Genomic DNA, 22,099 nt, shown 5'->3' with positions numbered 1-22,099 from the left:
TCATGGAATAAACCCAACTTGATCATGGTGTATGAGCTTTTTGGTGTGTTACTGAATTCTATTTGCTAAAATTTTGTTGAGGATTTTTGCATCTGTGTTCATCAGTGATATTGGCCTGTAGTTTTCTTTTTCTGTGTTGTCTTTGTCTGGTTTTGGTATCAGAGTGATTGTGGTCTCATGGAACAAATTTGGAAGTGCTCCTTCCTCTGCAATTTTTTGAAAGAATTTTAGAAGGATAGGCATTAGCTCTTCTCTAAATGTTGCATAGAATTCTCCTGTGAAGTCATCTGGTCCTAGTCTTTTGTTTCTTGGGAGATTTTTTATCATAGCTTCAATTTCAATGCTTGTAATTGGTTTGTTCATAATTTCTGTTTCTTCCTGGTTCAGTCTTGGAAGATTGAACTTTTCTAAGAATCTGTCCATTTCTTCCAGGTTATCTGTTTTATTGCCATATAGTTGTTCATAATAGTCTCTTATAATCCTTTGTATTTCTGCACTGTCTGTTGTAACCTCTCCTTTTTCAATTCTAATTTTGTTGATTTGATTCTTCTCTCTCTTTTTTTGATGAGTCTGGCAAAGGTGTGTCAATTTTATCTTCTCAAAGAACTGGCTTTTAGTTGTATTAATCTTTACTATTGTTTCTTTCATTTCGTTTTCATTTATTTCTGCTCAAATCTTCATGATTTCTTTTCTACTGCTAATTTTGGGGTTTTGTTATTCTTCTTTTTCCAGTTGTTTTAGGTCTAAAGTTAGGTTATCTGTTTTAATGTTTTTCTTGTTTTTTGAAGTAGGATTGTACTGCTATAAAGTTCCCTCTTAGAGCTGCTTTTGCTGCATCCCATAGGTGTTGAGTTGTCATGTTTTCATTGGCATATTTTTCTAGAAATTTTTTATTTCCCTTTTGATTTCTTCAGTAACATTTTGATTATTCAGAAACGTGTTGCTTAGTCTCCATGTGTAGTGTTTCTTACAGTCTTTTTTTTCTTGTAATTGATATCTAGTCTCACAGCATTATGGTCAGAGAATATGCTTGATTGTGATTTTAATTTTCTTAAATTTACTGAGATTTGACTTGTGAACCAAGATGTGATCTATCCTGGAGAATGTTCCATGTGTGCTTGAGAAGAAGGTGTATTCTTCCTTATTTGGATAGAATGTCCTGAAGATATCAAGGAGATCCAACTCATCATTTAAGACTTGTGTTTCCTTATTAATTTTCTATTTTGATGATCTGTCCCTTGGTGTGAGTGAGGTGTTCAAGTCTCCTACTATTATTGTGTTACTGTCAATTTCTCCTTTTACGTCTGTTACTGTTTGTCTTCTGTATTGAGGTGCTCCTTTGTTGGGTGCATAGATATTTACAATTGTTACATCTTCCTCATGAATTGATCCCTTGATCATTATGTAGTGTCTTTCCTTATGTCTTGTAATCTTCTTTATATTAAGGCCTACTTTTGCTGATATGAGGATTGCTACTCCAGCTTTCTTTTGCTTCCCATTTGCATGGAATTTTTCCATCCTCTCACTTTCAGGCTATATGTGTCTTGAGGTCTGGAATGGGTTTCTTTAGACAACACATATATGGGTCTTGTTTTTGTATCCATTCAGCCAGTCTGTGTCTTTGGGTTGAAGCATTTAATCCATTTACATTTAAAGTAGTTATTGATATAAAAACTGGACATGGAACAACAGACTGGTTCCAAATAGGAAAAGGAGTACATCAAGGCTATATATTGTCACCCTGCTTATTTAACTTATATGCAGAGTATGCTGGGCTGAAGAAACGCTGGGCTGGAAGAAGCACAAGCTGGAATCAAGATTGCTGGTAGAAATATCAATAACCTCAGATATGCAGATGACACCATCCTTATGGCAGAAAGTGAAGAGGAACTAAAAAGCCTCTTGATGAAAGTGAAAGAGGAGAGAGAAAAAGTTGGCTTAAAGCTCAACATTCAGAAAACTAAGATCATGGCATCTGATCCCATCACTTCATGGCAAATAGATGGGGAAACAATGGAAACAGTGTCAGACTATTTTGGGGGGGGGCTCCAAAATCACTGCTAATGGTGATTGCAGCCATGAAATTAAAAGATGCTTACTCCTTGGGAGGAAAGTTATGACCAACCTAGATAGCATATTAAAAAGCAAAGACATTACTTTGCCAACAAAGGTCCATCTAGTCAAGGCTATTATTTTTCCAGTGGTCATGTATGGATGTGAGAGTTGGACTGTGAAGAAAGCTGAGTGCCAAAGAATTGATGCTTTTGAACTGTGGTGTTGGAGAAGACTCTTGAGAGTCCCTTGGACTACAAGGAGATCCAACCAGTCCATCCTAGGGGAGATCAGTCCTGAATATTCATTGGAAGGACTGATGCTGACACTGAAACTCCAATGCTTTGGCCACCTCATGCAAAGAATTGACTCATTGGAAAAGATGCTGATGCTGGGAGGGATTGGGGGCAGGAGGAGAAGGGGACGACAGAGAATGAGATGGCTAGATGGCATCACCAACTCGATGGAGTTTGGGTAAACTCCGGGAGTTGGTAATGGACAGGGAGGCCTGGCATGCTGCGATTCATGGGGTTGCAAAAGTTGGACACGACTGAGCGACTGGACTGAACTGATGTTCCTATTGCCATTTTCTTAATTGTTTGAAGTTGATTCTGTAGGTCTTTTTTCTTCTCTTGTATTTCTTGACTATATAAGTCCCGTTAACATTTGTTGTAAAGCTGATTTGGTGGTACTGAATTCTCTTAACTTTTGCTTGTCTGAAAAGCTTTTTATTTCTCCATCAATTCTGAATAAGATCCTTGCCAGGTACAGTAATCTTGGTTGTAGACTTTTCCCTTTCAGTACTTTAAATATATCCTGCCATTCCCTCTGGCCTGCAGAGCTTCTGCTGAAAGATCAGCTGTTAAGCATATGGGGTTTCCCTTGTATGTCACTTGTTGCTTCTCCCTTGTTGCTTTTAATATTCTTTGTTAGTTTGATTAGTATGTGTCTTGGCATGTTTTTCTTTGGGTTTTCCTGTATGGGACTCTTTGTGCCTCCTGGACTTGGTTAACTATTTCCTTTTCCATGTTGGGGAAATTTTCAGCTATAATCTCTTCAAAAATTTTCTCATACCCTTTCTTTCTCTCTTCTTCTTCTGGGACCCCTATAACTCGAATGTTGGTGCATCTGATATGGTCCCAGAGGCCTCTGAGACTGTCCTCAGCTCTTCTCATTCTTTTTTACTTTATTCTGCTCTTCAGAAGTTATTTCCACCATTTTATCTTCCAGCTCACTGATTCATTCTTCTGCTTCAGATAATCTGCTATTGATTCCTTCTAGAGTATTTTTAATTTCAGTAATTGTTTTGTTTGTCTCTGTGTGTTTATTCTTTAATTCTTCTAGGTCTTTGTTAATTGATTGTTGCGTTTTCTCCATTTTGTTTTCAAGGTGTTTGATCATCTTTACTGTCATTATTCTGAATTCTTTTTCCGGTAGTTTGCCTAGTTCCTCTTCATTTATCTGGACTTTTGTGTTTCTAGTTTGTTCCTTCATTTGTTCAGTATTTCTCTGATTTTTCATTATTATTATTATTATTATTTTTAAGTTATTATGTTTGAGGTCTCCTTTTCCCAGGCTTCAAAGAAAGTTGAATTCTTTCCTTGAAGAAGGTTGAATTCATTCTTCCTTTTGGTTTCTGCCCTCCTAAGGTTGGTCCAGTGGTTTGTGTGAGCTTTGTGTAGGTGAGATTTGTGCTGAGTTTTTGTTTGTTTTTCCTCTGATGGGCAAGGCTGAGTGAGGTGGTAATCCTGTCTGCTGATGATTAGGTTTGTATTATTGTTTTGTTTGTTATTTAGGTGAGGCGTCCTGCATAGGATGCTACTGGTGGTTGCGTGACGCCGGGTCTTGTATTCAAGTGGTTTCCTTTGTTTGAGTTCTCACTATTTGATCCTCCCTATGGTTAGTTCTCTGGCGGTCTAGGGTCTTGGAGTCAGTGCTCCCACCCCAAAGGTTCAAGGCTTGATCTCTGGTCAAGAACGAAGATTTCACAAGTGGTTTGTTATGGCATTAAGTGAGGTTAAAGCAAATACCCCAAAATGAGAAAGCAAAAATGAACCTCAGGCAAACAGCAGTTACAAAATCAGGCAAATAATAATTAAAATAATGGAATATACATATACACCCATGAGCAAAGTGAAAACAGTCCAACAGAAATAAAGTACAGTAGACTGACCTGGCAAACAAAGGAAATGAAAAGTTACGTTGACCAGTTAAGAACAAAACTAACTTAAGCACAAACTGGAAAACAAAACTAAAGCAAGGTGCCAAGTGGGGAATAAAGCAATGAAAACAAAACTAACAAATATGTTGAGAGGAAAGAAAATAAAGAAAGGAAAGAAAAAAATAGATACGCAAAGTTAAACAGAGGTAGATGAAGAAGATTTATATACATTAAAGATTAACTGAAACTGGAAAAGAACAGTAGGAAAGGCAAACAAAAGAATAAATGTAGAAAAGTACAATAGGTTTTAAAAAGTTAAAATTCTAAGAAAGAGAAAAGAAAAAAACCAGAAGAATAAAGAAAAAAGTAAAACTCCACAGAACTGCAAAAGCCCAATGTAGAGGCAGAGGTTTATAACAACATTAGAAAATGTGACTGAATATACACATATACATATACACCCACAAGCAAAATCAAAACAGTCCAACAAAAATAAAGTACAATAGATTGAGCCAGTGAACAAAGGAAATGAAAAATTATATCTACCAGAACAAAACTAATTAAAGCACAAACTGAAATAGGAAACTAAAGCAAGGTGTCAATTGGGGAACAAAGCAATGAAAATAAAACTAGCAAATATGTTGACAGGAAAGCAGAGAAAGTAAAGAAAGAAAGAATAGGTATGCAGAGTTAAACAGAGGTAGATAAAGAAGACTTATGTATGTTAAAGATTAACTTCAAGGGGAAAAGAACAGTAGGGAAAGCAAACAAAGGAATAAATGTAGAAAAAATAATAATAGGTTTAAAAAATTAAAATTAAAAAAGAAAAGAAAAGAGGAAACTCCACAGAACTGCAAAAGCCAGAGGTTTATGACAACAATAAAAAATATGACTGAGAAAAAAAAAAGCTCGAAAGCTTAGTTGGATTTCTTAGTGCCAATAAAATTGACAACTACAACAGAGGAGGAAAAAAGGAGGAAAAAATCCAACAGAATCTATAGAACAAGTCAAAATAAGAATAATAAATGTTTTTCTTGAGTCACTGCTCTCGGAGTCCTTTCCCTCGCTCACCTCCCTTAGGATGCCCTCCAACTCTGTGCTGGTCTCTGGACCTGCTGCGGGGGCAGCTCAGATTCGAATCTGGTCCTGCTCCTGTGTGTTCTTGCCTCCAGTGTCCACAGCTATCAGAGCTAGTGCGTTTTCTTTTGTGGGAGCTCTCAATGGCCTTTTATGTATTCCATAGACACAGGGTCTGCTTAGTTGATCGTGTGGACTTAATCTGCAGTTTGTACAGCTGGTCTTTTGGGTCTTCTTCCTTAGCCACATTGCTCCGGGTTTCAATTCTGGTTTTATTTCCACCTCTGCATGTGGGTCATCCACTGGCATTTGCTCCTGAGGCTGCCCTGGAGGACTAGGGTTTGCCCCTGTGTGGGCCAGGCGTGGAGGTGGTGCAGCTGCTTGGGTCGCAGGGGCTCTGGCAGCACCAGGTACCCAGGGGGGTTGGCAGCTAGGGCGGCAGGAAATGTAGTGCTCTAGAAGGGTATGGCAACCAGAATTGGCCAATACGCTCCAGTATTCTTGCCTGGAGAACCCGCCTCCCTGACAGAGAAGCCTGGCAGGCCACAGTCTACAGGGTCGCAAAGAGTCGGACGCGACCGAAGTGATCCTACGTGCATAGACACGAGATTTCTTTGCCTGTGGCAGCTCTGCCCCCGTGAGAGTTGAGCGTGGAGGCGGTGCAGCTGCTTGGCTTGGGGACCCTGGCGGCGCCAAGTGTGCAGGGACACGGACTGCCTCCGCCGCAGGAGTCATGGCCCTGTCTGTCTTTTTTTGAGCCTCTTGTAGCTGGCGATCAGAAGGCCTCCTTGGCCAGTCTTTCTCCATAGCTCCGCCCGTTCAGGCACTTAGTGGTCCTTCTCTGTTGCTTGGGTGCATCAGGCACTTAAAGGGGCACCCTGGGTGAGGTCCTACTCTGGAGTTCAGGGCATCTGTCACTGAAAGAAGCATCCTACTCTGTGGTTCAGTGCGTCAGGCGTTTGATGGGCCAGCCTCTCTGTTGTTCAGCTGCTGATGCTGGCATGTGGGAAGAGAGAGACTATGGCGTGACTCAGCAGTATTGCCTTGCTTCCATGGCTGCCTGGCTTTCCTCCACCAGCATTTCCCACCACAGTCTCCTTCCTCGCATCCCCTCGATCCATCTGTCTGCAGTCAACAGCAGGCCTCGCCCTGGGATTGCTCCACATTCCCTAAACTCCAGCTCCCAGCGCTGCACTTCCAGGAGATCAGCATTCCTGTCCAGGGTATGTATGGCTGCAGCAAGGACTGTCTGATTCTCATTCCATTTAGGCTGCCACAGATCAGCTGTTTCACCCTCAACCTTAAATGTTTCTCCTGTGACTCAGACAGTTGCCCCACCGTAGGGATCGGACCCCCTGCTTCAATTCCCCTACCCACCATGGGCAGGTCCAGTCCTACTAACAGCCCTGTTTTTCCCCCTAGTTCCTTCATCCTACCGAGTTTTGCGTGGTTCTGTATATTCTTTTCCAGTGGTAAGGTCCTCCTGCCCACTCTCCACTGGTGTTCTGCACACACTTCTGTGTCTGAAGGTGTATTCCTGATGTATCTGTGGAGAGAGATGTACTCCACGTCCACCTACTCCTCCGCCATCTTTTTCCCTCCTAAATTTTTATTCTTATATCTGCTTTCCTCCTTTGTACCAAGTTCACTGTCACCAGACAGGTTATCCTTCAGCCCTCACTGTGCCCAGAGCTGGGCAGCTCTAGTTATAGTCAGGAGTCAAGCTAATTCTGCGGGAAACATCTTGATGGCTAAGGTGGTAGAACAGTGGGAAAGAAAGTGTTCTGAGCTTGGAAGATCGCAGTCTCCCTGCTCCTAAGCTGCAGGTGTCTGCCGTCTGTGTTCTCCATCCTGGGCAGCCACCTCCCACCCTCATTCAGAGGTTGGTTCATAGTAGGCAGATGAGCAGGGGTATCTCTACCTGACAGAACTCTCCACAGGAGTTCTATAATGTGATCATTTCAGGACATCAAGTAGAATTAGGAGCAGCATCAGTGTCACCCAGACAGACGTCATAGGGGACCAGACTTAGCCCCGCACCATTAACAACAGGAAGTGATCTCCTAGTCAGGAGACTTGGGCCTGCAGCTGCCCAGCACCTACCAGGAGGATGGAAGAATCCCTTCTGGACACAACAGAAACGTGAACCTGTTCACTCTTGACCTGGGCTTCCACAACAGTAGGTTTGAAGCAATGTGTGTATGTATGTGGCTGTATGTGACCATAACCTAAGTTTCACAAAACATTCCTTTTGTGGGATGCCCTCTGATTTTTAAAAAATGGGGCTTTATCTTTGTAAATACATGATGTTACAACCCAATGACTTGAGTTCATAATCCAGTAGTGGGTCACAATATCTGAAAACACTGTTCTGTTGTATCATATTGTGGGAACTTTGGTAGTTCTTCCCAAATCAGCACTTCACTTTTACCAAGTGTCTCATCTTCCTGTGTTAGTTATGTCTCTATGATTACATTATCTGCTAATTGTAGAGAGTTCTTGGCATGGAATGGTACAGGCACCTTGGTCAATATGCAGTTCCACGTTAAAGCACGCACCCCCTCAGGTACTATTAAAGGGTGGTTGCTGAATTTCTGTTTGTAATTCCATCACAGGGATCTCCCGCCACTTGCCCAAGGAGTCTGCTTCCTTCACCTTGTCTGTTACCATCTGCTGAATTTCCACCTTTGCCTCCTGTTTCTTCTGGGCTTGGTTTGCTCTTTGGGAAACTTTCAGCCTTAATCTGTGCCATATTAAACTTCGCCTTCCCCTCTATACCTTCTCAACCCCTTTTACTTTCTTAGGCATCCTGCCACTGCCCTGCCTCTCAGGCCTTTCCAGTTGGTTTATTTGCATGAATAAGTGGTGGTGGAGTCTTACACAGTCACTGTTCATGAGCATGATCACGACACACCATCGTGGTGATGACTTGGTCCAAGCAGAGGAGTAGGAAAATCAAGGGGGATCCAAGAAGATAGCCCTTTGGTGACAAAAGACTCAGTGTCACTGCAGAGGCAGTGTCTGTGCAAAACACCTCCCTGAAATATTTGCCAGATCCTTTCTTGGCTTCACCAGACAGTGGCCTGGGCTGAGAGGAGGTGTGACATCCCCAGCGCCTTGTTACCTGAGCTTATTTCAAACATGGAGTTGATAATATTTAACTTGCATGTTAAATAAGACAGTTATGAAGCACAGACCCGGCATCTCGAATGTAAGATGTGACCAAAGCGCATAACCTTTGTTCTAGTTTGTGTAAGTTCTCTAGTGCTCAGTCATAAGTCACTGCCGAGTGCGCAGATTGAAACCATTTGTGTTTATTGTCTTACACTTCCTGTAGATCACAAGTCCGGTCACAGCATTGGTGTGTCCTTTGCTCTGGGCATCACAAAGCTGAAACCAAGGGGTGGCTGGGTTGTGCTCTCTTTGGAGCTTGGGTCCTCTTGTAAATTCATTCAGTTGTTGACAGCATTCATATTGTAGGACTGAAGTCCCAGTTTCCTTGCTGGTCGGCTGGGGGTCGCATTCAGCTCTTGGAGACCACCCTTAGTCCTAGCTTTCTTTTTCAAAGCCACAGAGGGCCCCCTGGTCTGCTACTGCTGTCTTATATAACATACCACCTTATGTAATGTTTCATAATCATGGGAGTGACCATCCCATCATAGTCACAGGACCTGCCACACTCAAGGGGAGGCGGCCATGCAGTCCGTGCACTCTAGGGGGGGCGGCATCTTGGGGCTGTCTTTGAACTCTCTCTACCACATCATCACATTTATCTTCGGATCTAACTTATTTGCTCAGGACTCTTGTCTTTGCAAATTTGTGGTCAGAAACAGTCCCATCTCTTTGTGTTTACTGTTAATTGTCTGAACTCCACATACTGTGGAAGGCAGAAGCCCTTTATCTCCCTTGAGTGCCCCCCTCCACACACACACACACCCACCTGCCCAAGGAGTCACTGTGGATGGCGCTGTGTGTGGTGTCAGCAGATGATGGACACACACACACACACACACACACACACACACACACACCCCAAGGAGTCACTGGATGGTGCTGTGTGTGGTGTCAGCAGATGATGGACACACACACACACCCAAGGAGTCACTGTGGATGGCACACACACACACACACACACACACCCCCAAGGAGTCACTGTGGATGGCACACACACACATACACACACACACACCCAAGGAGTCACTGTGGATGGCGCTGTGTGTGGTGTCAGCAGATGATGCTGTCCGTGCAGGGCCGGTGCAACGCTGGCCTGGTCCCTGGCTGCCCTGCCCCCGCGTTCCCTTTTGTCTTCCACATTCTGCTCAGCCTCCTCTCCACACTGCAGCTGGAGGGCTGGCAGCCCTGGGGCCAGGATCCTCTCCGAGCCCTGAGGCCCTCACGCAGTTCGCAGCCAGGCTGGATGTCTGCCTGGTCTGTGTTCAGATGTCAGCCTGTCACTGAGTCATCCTTGAATACCTGGTTTGACGCTGTATCACCCACCACTCCTTCCCCACTGCTTTCAACCTGCCGGCTTCTACTTTAGTTCTCACCGTGTGGAACTTACTGCCATCTAACCCCATTCATGTTTTTCTTGCCTGTTGTTTGTCCCCTCCTTCTAGAAAGAAAGCTTCTGCATGTCTCTCTGTTAGGGTTTTATGGCTCCCCCCAGACGCACCACAGGCTGAGTTCAGAGTGGCAGCTCGGCGACTGTGTTGGATGCTTGGGTTGTGAGAACCGGTCGTGCTTTTTAGCACACATTTTGGTGCTCTGCTAGCTGTTGGTTGCGTAAAACAAGCTAGGCAGATTTTAGCTTATGCTCCAGCATATAGGAGCATCCCATCAAAATCAAGAATTTCAGCCAGTAGACAGAAGTTCATGTTCATGGACTATAGGAGGAATGGGCGTATGTGTGTGTGTGTGAGAGATGGCAGTGGTTTGGTGGGGGTCTCTCTGCCCATTTTGTCCTCGAAATGACAGAGGATATAGCAGTGATTGGGTGCTGAGTGTTTAAAGAGCTTGAGGCCCCAGGAGCCAAACAGGGAGAAGCAGCACTAGAGCTCAGATGTGTGGAGTTCCATTATAACTCATAATGCTCCATCTTAGCTAATATTTTATAGGGAGCTATTTTCTACATGTTTTTCTACATAAAACAAATCAATTTGTACTGGAATTACCTGAAAATTCAGTGTCCAAAGTCTTGGATCAAATTGTGTATTTCTCCCAACTACTCTTTTTTTTTTTTTAAGAAGAAAATTGGCAGGAACTTGATAGATCCTAATTCTGTGATCATTTAATATTATTGAGAAACAGCCTTACCCCTCAACACACACCCAACCCACTACCACTTGGACTGAAGCTGCTGAAAGTGTGTCTATAAAAGCCCAAGTGCAGAAGCTGTCATAGCTTCTCTCTTTCCTTAAAGAAAGCGGGGCTGGGGAAGAGTGGGGATATTGGAGGAGTCCAAGCTGACCCCTTGGAACCTGGGCCCTGCACTGGGCCTGTCCTTGGAGAGTGAGGGCCTTGCTCAGAGAGGAAGGGCGCTGAGCAACATGAGTGCGGCGTCGAGGGGGCAGGACAGGTGTGAGCAGCCGTGGCCCTTGTCAGCAGTTTAGGTGAGGGTGAGGCCTTCAGACTCAAAGCAGTGCTGTCAGGAGGCCCTGCCCTCCCTCGCCTTTTGCTTACGGGGAAACTGAAGCTCGTAGATGTTGAGTAAGTTGCTAGCAGTCTTGCAGCTGCTAAGTGGCAAGACCAGGACTAAACCGCAGAACTTGTCCCGCTTCATCACCTCTGCACTTAAGCTCGCTGGCCTTGTTGATGCAGGCGCCCGTCTTCTGACGTGGACAGCACTGCCCAGCGCCTGCAGCCTGCGATGCTCCCCTCTGGTTTCATGCAGGTCTTTGCTCATCCAGTCACGGGGCCTCCGCAGAAGGAAACCACTGTGATTCTGCCCGCGGGGATGTGTAGCAAACAGATGCTTTGGATGACACTGTCCCCTCAGCGCCTTCTGTTTGGGCCGCCACAGCTCTGCTAGTTTCATAAAATGCGGCGGTGGCAGTTCTGTCCTTCACCCTGAGATCTGCCTGGACCCCGCAGGTGGCCCAGCCCTTCTCCTGCGGGAAGCTGACAGCCTGTGCCCTCTCTCCCACAGATGCCGCCCCTACGAGGACTGCTGTGGCTCCAGATGCTGTGTGCGGGCCCTCTCGATACAGAGGCTGTGGTACTTTTGGTAGGTCACGACTCTTCCAGGTCTCGGGTGCTCCCCCCTTCCCCAGGGGACAGACTGCCCAGTCAGTCTGTCACAGCCAAGGTGACGCCACCTCCGCCGGAGGTCGTGGTCTCCGGGTGGCCTGTCAAGAAAGCAGGTATGTTTGGGCTGGCTTTGTGTCAAGTGCTTCTGCTCACAGAGTTTGCAGAAAGCTCATCCCCGTTTCCTCAGGCTTGTGGCTGGGAAAGAAGAGTTATTGTTTGGGAAGCTGGACTGCACAGCAGCTTCATCCTTCAGCAGCTCCTCCACCAATGTCTGAAATGGATTGAGGCTGCCTGTCTTAATCAGAGAATCAGCAGACCTTGCTATAAGGTTTCTGCTGCCTAGAATCTTCCATATTCACATTGTGTCAGCTGAGTCCTAACTTTCAAGACAGCCTGCTTCCTTATCCATCTTCCAGCTCTACTGGAGGAAATTGAAAGAGCTGTCCAGCATCTGTAAGACTGTAGCTCAGGAGAGAATAAAGGATAAAGCTGACAGAGTCCTGAAGGATGGTGCAGAGTTTCCAGTAAGGAGAGGAACCTCCTGTGAGTTGCTGTCCTCAGAGGATGCCTGTAAGGAATGCCTTTGGACATAAGGAATGTCTGAAGACAGGGCTTTCCTGACCCCATGGCAGGAGCCACTTAGCTTTTTTGTGAGATTTTGCTATTGGCCTCCTGACGACTGTTCCTAATGTTTGGTTATGGAAACCAGCACCATTGGGGACGCCACATGCCGTTCTTTCTGTCACGGGAGAGCCTCTTCATTTTCACCATCACCACCTCCTTGCTGGACCTTGGCCATCTGGGTGCTGGACTCACCTGTCACGTGGGGCCCTGAATGGTGCCAGGCTGTCACTGGCCTCTCCCCACCTCCTAGCTGCGAGCACCTCAAACTGTATTAGCAGGAGAAATCTTTTAGCCTGAGACTTTTGGAATGTAAGCAGCTCTGACATTTCAGAGCTTTGCCTGGCTTCACCCACGTGTTCCCTCAGAACTTGTGGCTAAGGGTCCTGTAAGGGATCAACAGTGCTTCACATTGGCCTGGAGCATCAGACAAATGATGATGAGGTTGTGGAAGTGCTCCCAAGAGGAGAAAACTTGTCAAAGTTTAGGTCTTATGTGATTAGAAAGAAGGCAAAGTTGAGAGTCCAGGAGAACTCTGCGGGTCTGGCTGCCAGAGCAGCTTCTGTTGACCTTTGCGGGAAACGTCCTCTGAACTGGTAGCTGGTGCTTCCAAGTTGTTGGCCTGTGTCCTTTGTCAGGGTCAGGGCACCTCAGCAAGCCAGTGGGTCCCTACACAGAGGCATCTCATGAGCGCCGTGAAAGGAGGGCAGGTCTCCAAGCTCAGGATGCCAGATGCCAGAAGGTTTGGTCTAGTTCTTTGGGTTGAGATTCTGATACCAGCTTCTAAACCAGGGAAAATGCTGGCTTGAAACTCAGCATTCAAAAAACAAAGATCTTGACATCTGCTCCTATCACTTCATGGCAAATAGATGGGGAAACAATGGAAGCAGTGACAGACTTTATTTTCTTGGGCTCCAAAATAACTGCAGATGGTGACTGCAGCCATGAAATTAAAAGATGCTTGCTCCTTGGAAGAAAAGCTATGACAAACCTAGACAGTGTATTAAAGAGCAGAGACATCACTTCGCCAACAAAGGTCTGTATAATCAAAGCTATGGTTTTTCCAGTAGTCATGTACAGATGTGAGAGTTGAACCATAAAGAAAGCTGAGTGCTGAAGAATTGATGCTTTCGAAGAGTGGTGCTGGAGAAGACTCTTGAGAGTCTCTTGGACAGCAAGGAGATCAAATCAGTCAATCATAAAGGAAGTCAACCCTGAATATTCATTGGAAGGACTGATGCTAAGGCCAAAGCTCCAATACTTTTGCCACCTCATGCAAAGAGCCAGCTCACTGGAAAAGACCCTAATGCTGGGAAGGATTGAGGGCAGGAGGAGAAGGGGGTGACAAGGGATGATATGGTTGAAAGGCATCACCAATTCAATGGACATTAGTTTGAGCAAAGTCTGGGAGGTAGTTCACTGTTTCCTTCAGGACAGGGAGGCCTGTTGTGCTGCAGTCCATAGGGACACAGTTGAGCAGATGAACAGCAACAAAACCGGGGATACAGCCAGAGAACACTTTGAGATGCAAGCCCCAGCTGAAGTTTGAGGACACTTGGTTTTCGCCCCATGCACTCCTTCTCTCAGTAACGTGTCTGTTATGTACCAGGGTCCTATGGAGAGGCCCTATGGCAGCTGGGCTCCTGAAACAGATCTCTAAACACATGGAGAGTTTTAAGCCAATGTTCTGGAAACAAAGCATGCAACTTCTGATGGCAGAAAAGTTGGGGAAAGCTGCATGGCTTCTGTCTGGGTCTCAGAGAAGAGGGCCCTTCTTTCAAACGGACCTGCACGTTTCAGGGGCAGGACCTTAAGAACAGTCCTGGTGAGAGAGGGATGATGGGGAGCTGGTGTTGGGGGGAGGTTTGAGGGGAGAGGTAGGAGGTTGGGAGGAGGGAGCTGGGCATGGAGCGAATGGAGGGCTGTTCTCCAACCTGGTTCCACTTGACTTTGGAGGATTTGGGGTTCCTTAGCATCGCACAGAGGTTTTGGCAGAGAATGCGTTTGGAAGTCAGCTCTAAAATCTTAAGTAATCCTTACCTAGGGTAGTCTAATGCAGGCCCCAGGAGTAGGAACGGTGTCTAGTTGGCAAGCACACTGGGACAGAGTGCAGTCTGGCAGGTGAGTGCTGCCTGCCGTGGGGCGCCTGCAGAGTGGGGCATTCGGGCCCAGGGAGGCTCTGCTGCTGCCTAATACCTGCAAACCACTGGGGAGGAGGGCAGGAAGAGACTGAAAAAACAAACTGAATTGAAGAAGCCAGATTACTTTTAATGACAGAAAAGGCACAAACTTCCTCTCTTAATCCCAGGAGTGCTCCCCATACCTGCTCAGCAATGACAGAGAACTTTGAGAATTGCTTTTCTTACCTTGACACCCCTTTCCTCTTTGCTACCAGAAGTTCATTCCCCTGCCCCTCTCTTCTCGGACTGCTGTTTCGGTAAGGAGCAACGTGATGATGACTGCTCCAGGAGCCAGGAGTGGGTCTGCTATCACGACTGTGCTCTTGTTTGCTTGCACCCACTTTCTCTCCAGCAGTCCACACTGTGAGGTGCATATCACTTACGTTTATCTAGGAAAACGTGTATTCCATTTGAATTGAACCGGGGTCTCCTGCATTGCAGGCAGATTCTTCATGAACTGAGCCATCAGGGAAGCCCATTCCAGTTGACAGATAAGCCAAAACTATCATTTTGGGTTATCTCATGGAAGAGACCAAGAACTCTCATGGTTTCTGCGTGTCCAACACAGGGAGCCTGGACCTTTGGGAGTGAGCAGGGGTGTAAACCCTCATGCACAGTCACCTCCGTGTGCCTTGCATTTCTGCTCAGATATTTACAGCTGGACCCAGGGTTGAATGTAAGGCTATCATGGAGTCCAGACAAAGTTGCCCATTTTAGATTCCAGCTTCCAACTTGGGAGTAGGGGCTTTGTTTTGCACTATTTTGGGTTTTCCTGCTCCCCGGGACTGCACCCCTCTAACCCCTTCCCCATCTGCAGCTCATAGCTGTCCTCTTCAAGCCTCTCGCCCACCCAACTTTTCCTGTTGGGGCACCTATATAGTTCCTTTCTACCCAGAGACATCTTCACTTCCCTTCAGTTTGTCTTTTTCCATCATTCAGAATTCTGCTCCAAGGTTGCTTTGAAGGAAAAGAAGCTTTTGTGATCTCCCTTAGTCTGGCAGATACCCTCATTAAACCTCTTGTTGCACTGAATTGTACCCTTGAAATGATGAACACGGCTGTGTGTTAACGAATTCCTCCCCCCAACCTGTGTTGCACCCTTCCTCTTCTTTCCTGGCACCATCAGACTTGTAAATAAATAATTTTGTTACTTTGTTGCTTACTGTCCTCCTCTCCTATGACAACTCAAGTTCAGTGAGGATGAGCCCCACCTGTCTTACCCCTTATAATGCAAAGACTGGTGCTGGGAGCCTGGCAGGTACTTCAGAAATTTTGTTGGATTAATAATGAATTAGACAACAGATTAGGAAACCACGGTTTCAGTCCTCTTCTGAATCATTTCCTGTCTGGTGCCCCTCATCTTGGTTCCTTCTCAGCGTTCCAAGGTGTCTGGTAAATACTTACTGATTAACAGCCTTAGCTCTTAATATCGTGTTCATATTCTCAAAGCCTTTATTGTCTAGTCTTTCCTTAAATTACATTCGTGTGTGGACAGGGGCCTTTGACCAGGACATGGCCAGCTCTGCTATGAGTGCATCCTTCACAAGAATGTGTGTATTGTGTGAGGTTCTGGCTGGTTGTGTGAGTCCCATCTCACGTCCGTTTAGAGATGGACAAGTTTCTCAGCTATGTCTGTGTGGAACAGTCAACTTGGGCCTGCTCCAAATGATTTCCCCTGTTTCTAGAAAAACTAGGTGAATGCTGCAGTGAGATGGGAAGTGCCATTCGTTCATTTTTTATCGAATGCCAGTGATCCAACAGTCACTGAGAATCCTCAGATGATTTCGACAAACATCTGATCCTTCAAGGAGTCAGCTCTTGTCCGTTAGACTGTGGGGTCACAATAGAAGGTCCAGCCATACTCAGAACCTAGAGATTTAAAAACAGCTTTTAAAATGAATTATGAGTATTTTCTCTATTCCTGTAGTTTCTCTAAAATTAAGATGTGCTCTAGAAAGGGCACTTTAAAAAATTTTTATAGATGTTCATATAATGAAGGAGAGGAAACTGTTAGAAAGGATCCCATGCTTACTCTTCTCGCTTTAACAGTAAAGAAAACTGAGGGGGAGGGGGGATGAGGACAGTGAGAACCAGCAGTAGTCTTCAAGCAGGATTGAAAAGGCATCTTCTGTTTTGATTAAATGTTGAGTTGAGGTCAGGGCCATGGACAGGGAAGAACTGTACCAACCCTTTGAGGCCAATAGCCATTTGGAGCTTTTGAGGCAAAATGATCACTCTGAGAGCTTCTCCATGCTAGTGGCCTCCAGCCAGGGGCTCCCAGAGCTCTGCTGGCTGGGTGTCTCCCTGGTTCCTCCACTGGGACCATTCCCGGGGCCAGCGGCCAGGTAGGACCAGCCAGGGGAGCCCTGCCGTCTGCCTGGGCCTGTGCCCAGGCCTCACCCTGTGCTCTCGCCCAGGTTCCTCCTGATGATGGGTGTGCTCTTCTGCTGTGGAGCCGGCTTCTTCATCCGGAGGCGCATGTACCCACCACCACTGATTGAGGAGCCGGCCTTCAACGTGTCCTACACCAGGCAGCCCCAAAACCCCACTCCAGGTCAGCCAAGCCCTCTGCCCTTTTCTGTCCTCCTTGCAGTGTACATGTCCTCTGTAAGCATTTGCTCAGGGCCCCGCCGCGGACTATGCTGAAAGAAAACTTCAGGCCACATTCATTCATTCATAAGAAATTCATTGTCTGTTGTATTATATGTCTGTCACCTCATATTCTTACCTTATTATTGGTGCATCTTTTATGCACGTTTATGCAGTTCATGGGGGCTTCCCAGGTTTCAGTGGTAAAGAATCTGCCTGCAATACAAGAGACACAGTTGATATCAGCTAGATCCCTGGGTTGGGAAGGTCCCCTGGAGAAGGGAATAGCAGCCCACTCCAGTATTCTTGTCTGGAGAATCCCGTGGACAGAGGAGCCTCATGGGCTACAGTCCTTGGGGCCGCAAAGTTAGACACAACTGAGCATGCACACATACATGCATTTGTGGTTCATGTATGCACATTGTTTTCTCTTTTTTCTCAAAAATTATTTCACATATAAATTTTTATGTAGAAAGTGTAATATTCTTGCCATTCTTAATGCCTCTGGACTAAATATTAATTGCATTGTGTGTGTGTGTTAGTTATGCTAACATAACTAACATGTTAGTTAGACATGCTCAGTCATGTCTGACTCTGCAAACCCCATGGAATGTAGCCCACCAGACTTCTCTGGCCATGGAATTCTCCAGGCAAGAATATTGAAGTCGATTTCCATTCCCTTCTCCAGGGACTCTTCCTGACCCAGGAATCGAACCTGGGTCTCCTGCATTGGAGGCAGATTCTTTACTGCCTGAGCCACCAGGGAAGCCCATTAATCATGTTACTAAATGATAATTAGCTTAGTCTGTCATTGCTGGTCATTTGTTTTCTTTTGTTTTGCTCTTTATTGCTTCACTCAGTAAGCATGTACTGTGCGTTTATTAGTATCATGAGTACTTGTTAATTGTGCCGCTATAGACATTTTTGCACAAGTTACATTCGGCCTATTTATGGAACATTACCCAGAGTGGTGCCCCAAGGTCAAAAAGAATTCGTGGTCTCTTAATTCTTGTAAAACCCTGCTTTAACTATCTAAACTCAGACATACTGTAGTGGATGACTCCCAGTTTCCCCGGGAACACAGGCCGGTTCCTTGTTTTGACAGTACACTTGAGGAGGGGCTCTGCAGGGCTGGGGAGGCCATGCCCCTGGAGCTCCCGTCTTTCGCCGTGTGGTGGGCTGGGGGTTGCATGGCTCCCCTGGTGCCTTGAGGGTGGGGGGCAGGGTTTCTGTATTCCTCACACACTGCAGAGGGAGTTGGAGTTCTAGGAGCAAGTTCTGGTTGGGTTTTTACAGAAGTTCAGGTCTGTAATGTAAGTCATAAGGTCTGCTGTACATAGTGAGGCCTGTAGTTAATAACACTGTCATATACTCACAAATTTGCTAAAAGTGGAGATCTCTTTTTCCGCATTGAAGGATAGTTGCTTGACAATGTTGTGCTAGTTTCTGTTTTACAGCAAAGTGAATCAGCCAAATGTATACACATATCCTCTCCCTTCTGGACTTCCTTTCCATCTCAGTGACCACAGGGCATCACGTAGAGCTCCCTGAACTATTCATAGTAGCCATTCCATGCATCGCGGAGTCAGTCCCAGTCTCCCAATCCACCCCACATCCCACTTCCCCTCTTGGTATCCATAGGTTTATGGCATATATTGTGGTGATGGCTTCACAGTGTATTTTTATTTCTGAAGTCATCAAGTTGTAGACATTAAATGTGTTCACCTTTTTGTGTATCAATCAAACCTCAAAGGAAAAAGAAGTTGGAGACTGAGTGTGACAAGAGCTCGCTGTCTCTCTGTGCTTTAGACAGAGATACGGGGATGGTCATTTGCTCATCTGTTCTTTTATAGTTTTATTCTACCAGGTACTCTCTGGGATTTAAAAAAAAAAATCAACTTTATTATTGTTTAAAATGTTGCTAAAAATCTGAATATGTATTTTTCACAACAGTTCAGGGGTTGTTGTACCTTAAACTTTCTCTCAAGGTTAGTACCACTTTTCATGCACAAGTGGATTTTTATTCTTTCCTATTTTGAAATGTTTATATAGTTTCAGATCTGCTCCAACATATGGCAAAGTGGAAATTTTCACTTAAAACGAGAGGTCAAACCTAAATTTTATCAGGATTAGTCTGACTTTGGGGGCCTTTGATTTCTTTTTGCAAGAAGCAGACAATAGATCAGAGAAGTGGGTAAAAGACTAATGAATTTCCTTTTCCTTCTGCCTTCATGACATGGATTTTTAGTGTCCCATGTGGCCAGAGATCAAGATACTGTGTGTGCTTGGCCCATGGTGTCAGGCCTGGGCTGGCCTAGGGCGCACAGCTCCCACGGAGTGTACACAGCCTTTCAGTTTCCAAACACGGAGGCCCTGCAGCCTGTCACCCGCTCTCCTCATCCCCGCCTCTTTTCTGCATTGCAGTGCGCACGTCTTTCTGACTGGAATCCTCAGTCCCCCTATAATAAATATGTCATCAATCCTACAAGTCTTCCTTCCTTCAGAGTCTTACCTCACCCCTGAGCAATGCCTACTAAAGATTTTCCAGTCACTAGTCTCTGCCATTTCTCCTCTGTCGTCCATGTTGCCACCAGAAAGTTCTTTGGGGACAAAAGAAGCACATAGGTCATGCTGTTCTCCTGCTTAAGATAGTACATGGGGTCCTCTTTTTTCCACATCCTTGTCAACAAGTGTTGACACTTGTTTCTTATTTTTGGTAACAGCCACTCTGACAGGTGTGAGGTGACAGCTCTTTATGGTTTTATTTGCATTCCTTGGTCAGTGGTGTTGAGCTGCTTTTCATGTACCTCTTGGCCATCTAGATATCTTCTTTGGGAAAAAGTCTGTTCAGATCCTCTGCCTATTTTTAATCAGGTTGTTTGGGTTTTTGTTGTTGAGTTGTAAGAATTCTTTGTGTCCTGAATATTAACCCTTATCAGATATATGATTTGCAAATATTTTCTCCCATTCAGAAGGTTGCCTTTTTGTTTTGACAGTGGTTTCCTTCACTGTGCGTTTGTGTGTCTTTGCTTTGGTTTCCCTTGCCTGAGGAGACATGTCCAAAAAGATAGTGCTAAGACTGATGACAGAGCTTACTGTCCGTATTTTCTTCTAGAAATTGTATGGTTTCAGGTCTTATAATCAAGTCTTTAATCCATTTGAGTACATTTTTGTGTATGGTATATGATAGTGGTCTAGTGTGATTCTCTTGCATGTAGCTGTTCAGTTTTCCCAACTCCATTTGTTGAAGAGACTGTCCTTTCTTCAGTGCATGTTTTTCATCTTTTTTTTTGTAAATTAATTGTTTGTGTCTGTGTGAGTTTATCTCTGAGCTCTTAATTCCGTTCCATTGATCTCTGTGTGTGTTTTTCTGCTAGTACTGTGCTCTTTTGATTCTTACAGCTTTGTAGTATCATTTGAAATCGGAGGTAAGGGGGTGTGATACCTCTAGCTTTGTTCCTTTTTTTTCTCAGGATTGCTTTGGCTGTTTGGGGTCTTTGGGTTTCATATTAATTTTAGAATTTTTTGTTCTATTTCTGTGACAAAAAATGTCATCAGGATTCTAATAGTGATTGCATTGAATCTGTGGGCTGCTTTAGGTAACATGGACATTTCAACAGTGTTAATTCTTCTAATCCATGAGTATGGGATACTTCCAGTTTCTTTGTGTTATCTTCAATTTCTTTCATTAGTGTCTTACATAGGCCTTTTACCTCCTTGGTTAAATTTATTCCGAGGTATTTTATTCTTTCTCTTATAATTATAAATGGGATTGCTTTCTTAGTTTCTCTGTGTGCTAGCTCATTGTTAGTGTATAGAAACAACAGTGACGCTTGTGTACTGATTTTGTACCCTGCCACTTTACTGTGTTTGTCTGTTATCTCTAATATTTTTTGTTGGAGCCCTTAGGGTTTCCTGTATCATGGTGAGCTTTAATCTCTGTGTATACTTTGGGGTCCTCACTGGGCTGAGTCCTGAGTGCCAGGACTCATGTCTCAGGCACCAAGCTGATTTACATCTGCCAGCTGAGTGAACGGTCAGCCTGGGGCAGGGATTTGCCACGGCCACACTTGGAGCCTCAATCAATCCATGTTTACTTCCCACCCGCTCAGGTGCTGCAGGTGCCTGGGACTGCAGACCGCAGCCTGGGTTCCAGCCCTCGCTCACCCCACTGTGCTCTGTAGGCTTCGCACAACCGTGTGTGGAACACCGTGTCATTGCACAAGTACAGTCACTGTGTGATGAGACGTGTGCAAAGAAAGCTCCCGATGCTGGCAAGCCACGTGAATGGGAGGCACAGTCTGGTGTATGGATGGAAGGAACCGAAGAGTGTAAGTATATTTAAGAGGAAGTAAGGCAGGAGGGGCTGGAGACTGAGGAGCAGCCAGCAAGGGCCCTGTACCTTCATTTGCTGCCAGCTTTTCATGTGTCTGCCCACTGAGACTTCTGAGCCTCAGAGTCCAGACAGCTCTAGTCAGTCCCACAACTTCGGCATCAAGGGCTGGTGCTCTTGTAGGCGAGGCGGACATAGGCGTCTAATGCAGCACAGACGCCACATCAACAATCCTGACTCTCCCTGGGGAGACGGGGGGTCACAGTCAAGGGTCCAGCAGAGTGTCTCCCACTTCTCTGGTAGTTCAGTTTGGCCCGATTCTACCCTGCAGTTCGGGGCATTCAGAGAAATGGGGGCTGTTAATTCTCCTCCGCTACCATCTCATAATGCAGCCACCTGTGGGGCCTGTGGGAGGGGCCCCACCTTCTGCTGGGAGGTGCTGGTGTGGGAGCCTGCAGGGACCTACCATCCTCTTCCATATGTGCAGCATGAAATGTTCAGTCCCAAATGTACCAGAGCATCATAGGAAGGCTCGTTTTGTTCCATGGAAGTATACAGTTCCCATACTTTCACCACCAGGTCCAGGGCTGTGTCCTTAGTTAATAGTGGGGTGTTTGGGAAGAATTTACTCGATTTTTTACAATCAGTGATAATGATGAAAAAATAGGATCTCTTAGTTTCTCTAATGGGGCCTGAAGACCCACCTCTTCCCATGGGTGGGTTTCAGCTGTGCGCTTTGGTGGGGTGGGGGGTAGTAAGGGCAGGCCGTGGGGGCAGACTGGGAAGGCAGCCTTGCACTGACGGGCACGCTGACCCCACGAGGTAGGCGCGCAGGCCCTG

At 45.5% G+C, this 22,099-nt stretch overlaps 1 protein-coding gene across 1 annotated transcript in view; it reads left to right on the top strand.

Moving 5' to 3' along the window:
• The window catches only part of VOPP1 (VOPP1 WW domain binding protein), a 158,139-nt gene that overhangs the window by 110,166 nt on the left and 25,874 nt on the right, over window positions 1-22,099 (top strand). Inside the window, exons 3-4 of the mRNA XM_061127621.1 lie at window positions 11,436-11,513; window positions 16,755-16,891. Of these exons, the coding sequence (XP_060983604.1) occupies window positions 11,436-11,513; window positions 16,755-16,891 (215 nt within the window). The remainder of the gene's footprint in view (window positions 1-11,435; window positions 11,514-16,754; window positions 16,892-22,099) is intronic.

This window comes from Dama dama, chromosome 24, assembly GCF_033118175.1.
Source record: "Dama dama isolate Ldn47 chromosome 24, ASM3311817v1, whole genome shotgun sequence".
In the NCBI taxonomy this organism is placed as follows: domain Eukaryota; kingdom Metazoa; phylum Chordata; class Mammalia; order Artiodactyla; family Cervidae; genus Dama; species Dama dama.
Note: the sequence above shows the minus strand (reverse complement) of the source record. Positions and strands in the feature narration are given on the sequence as shown.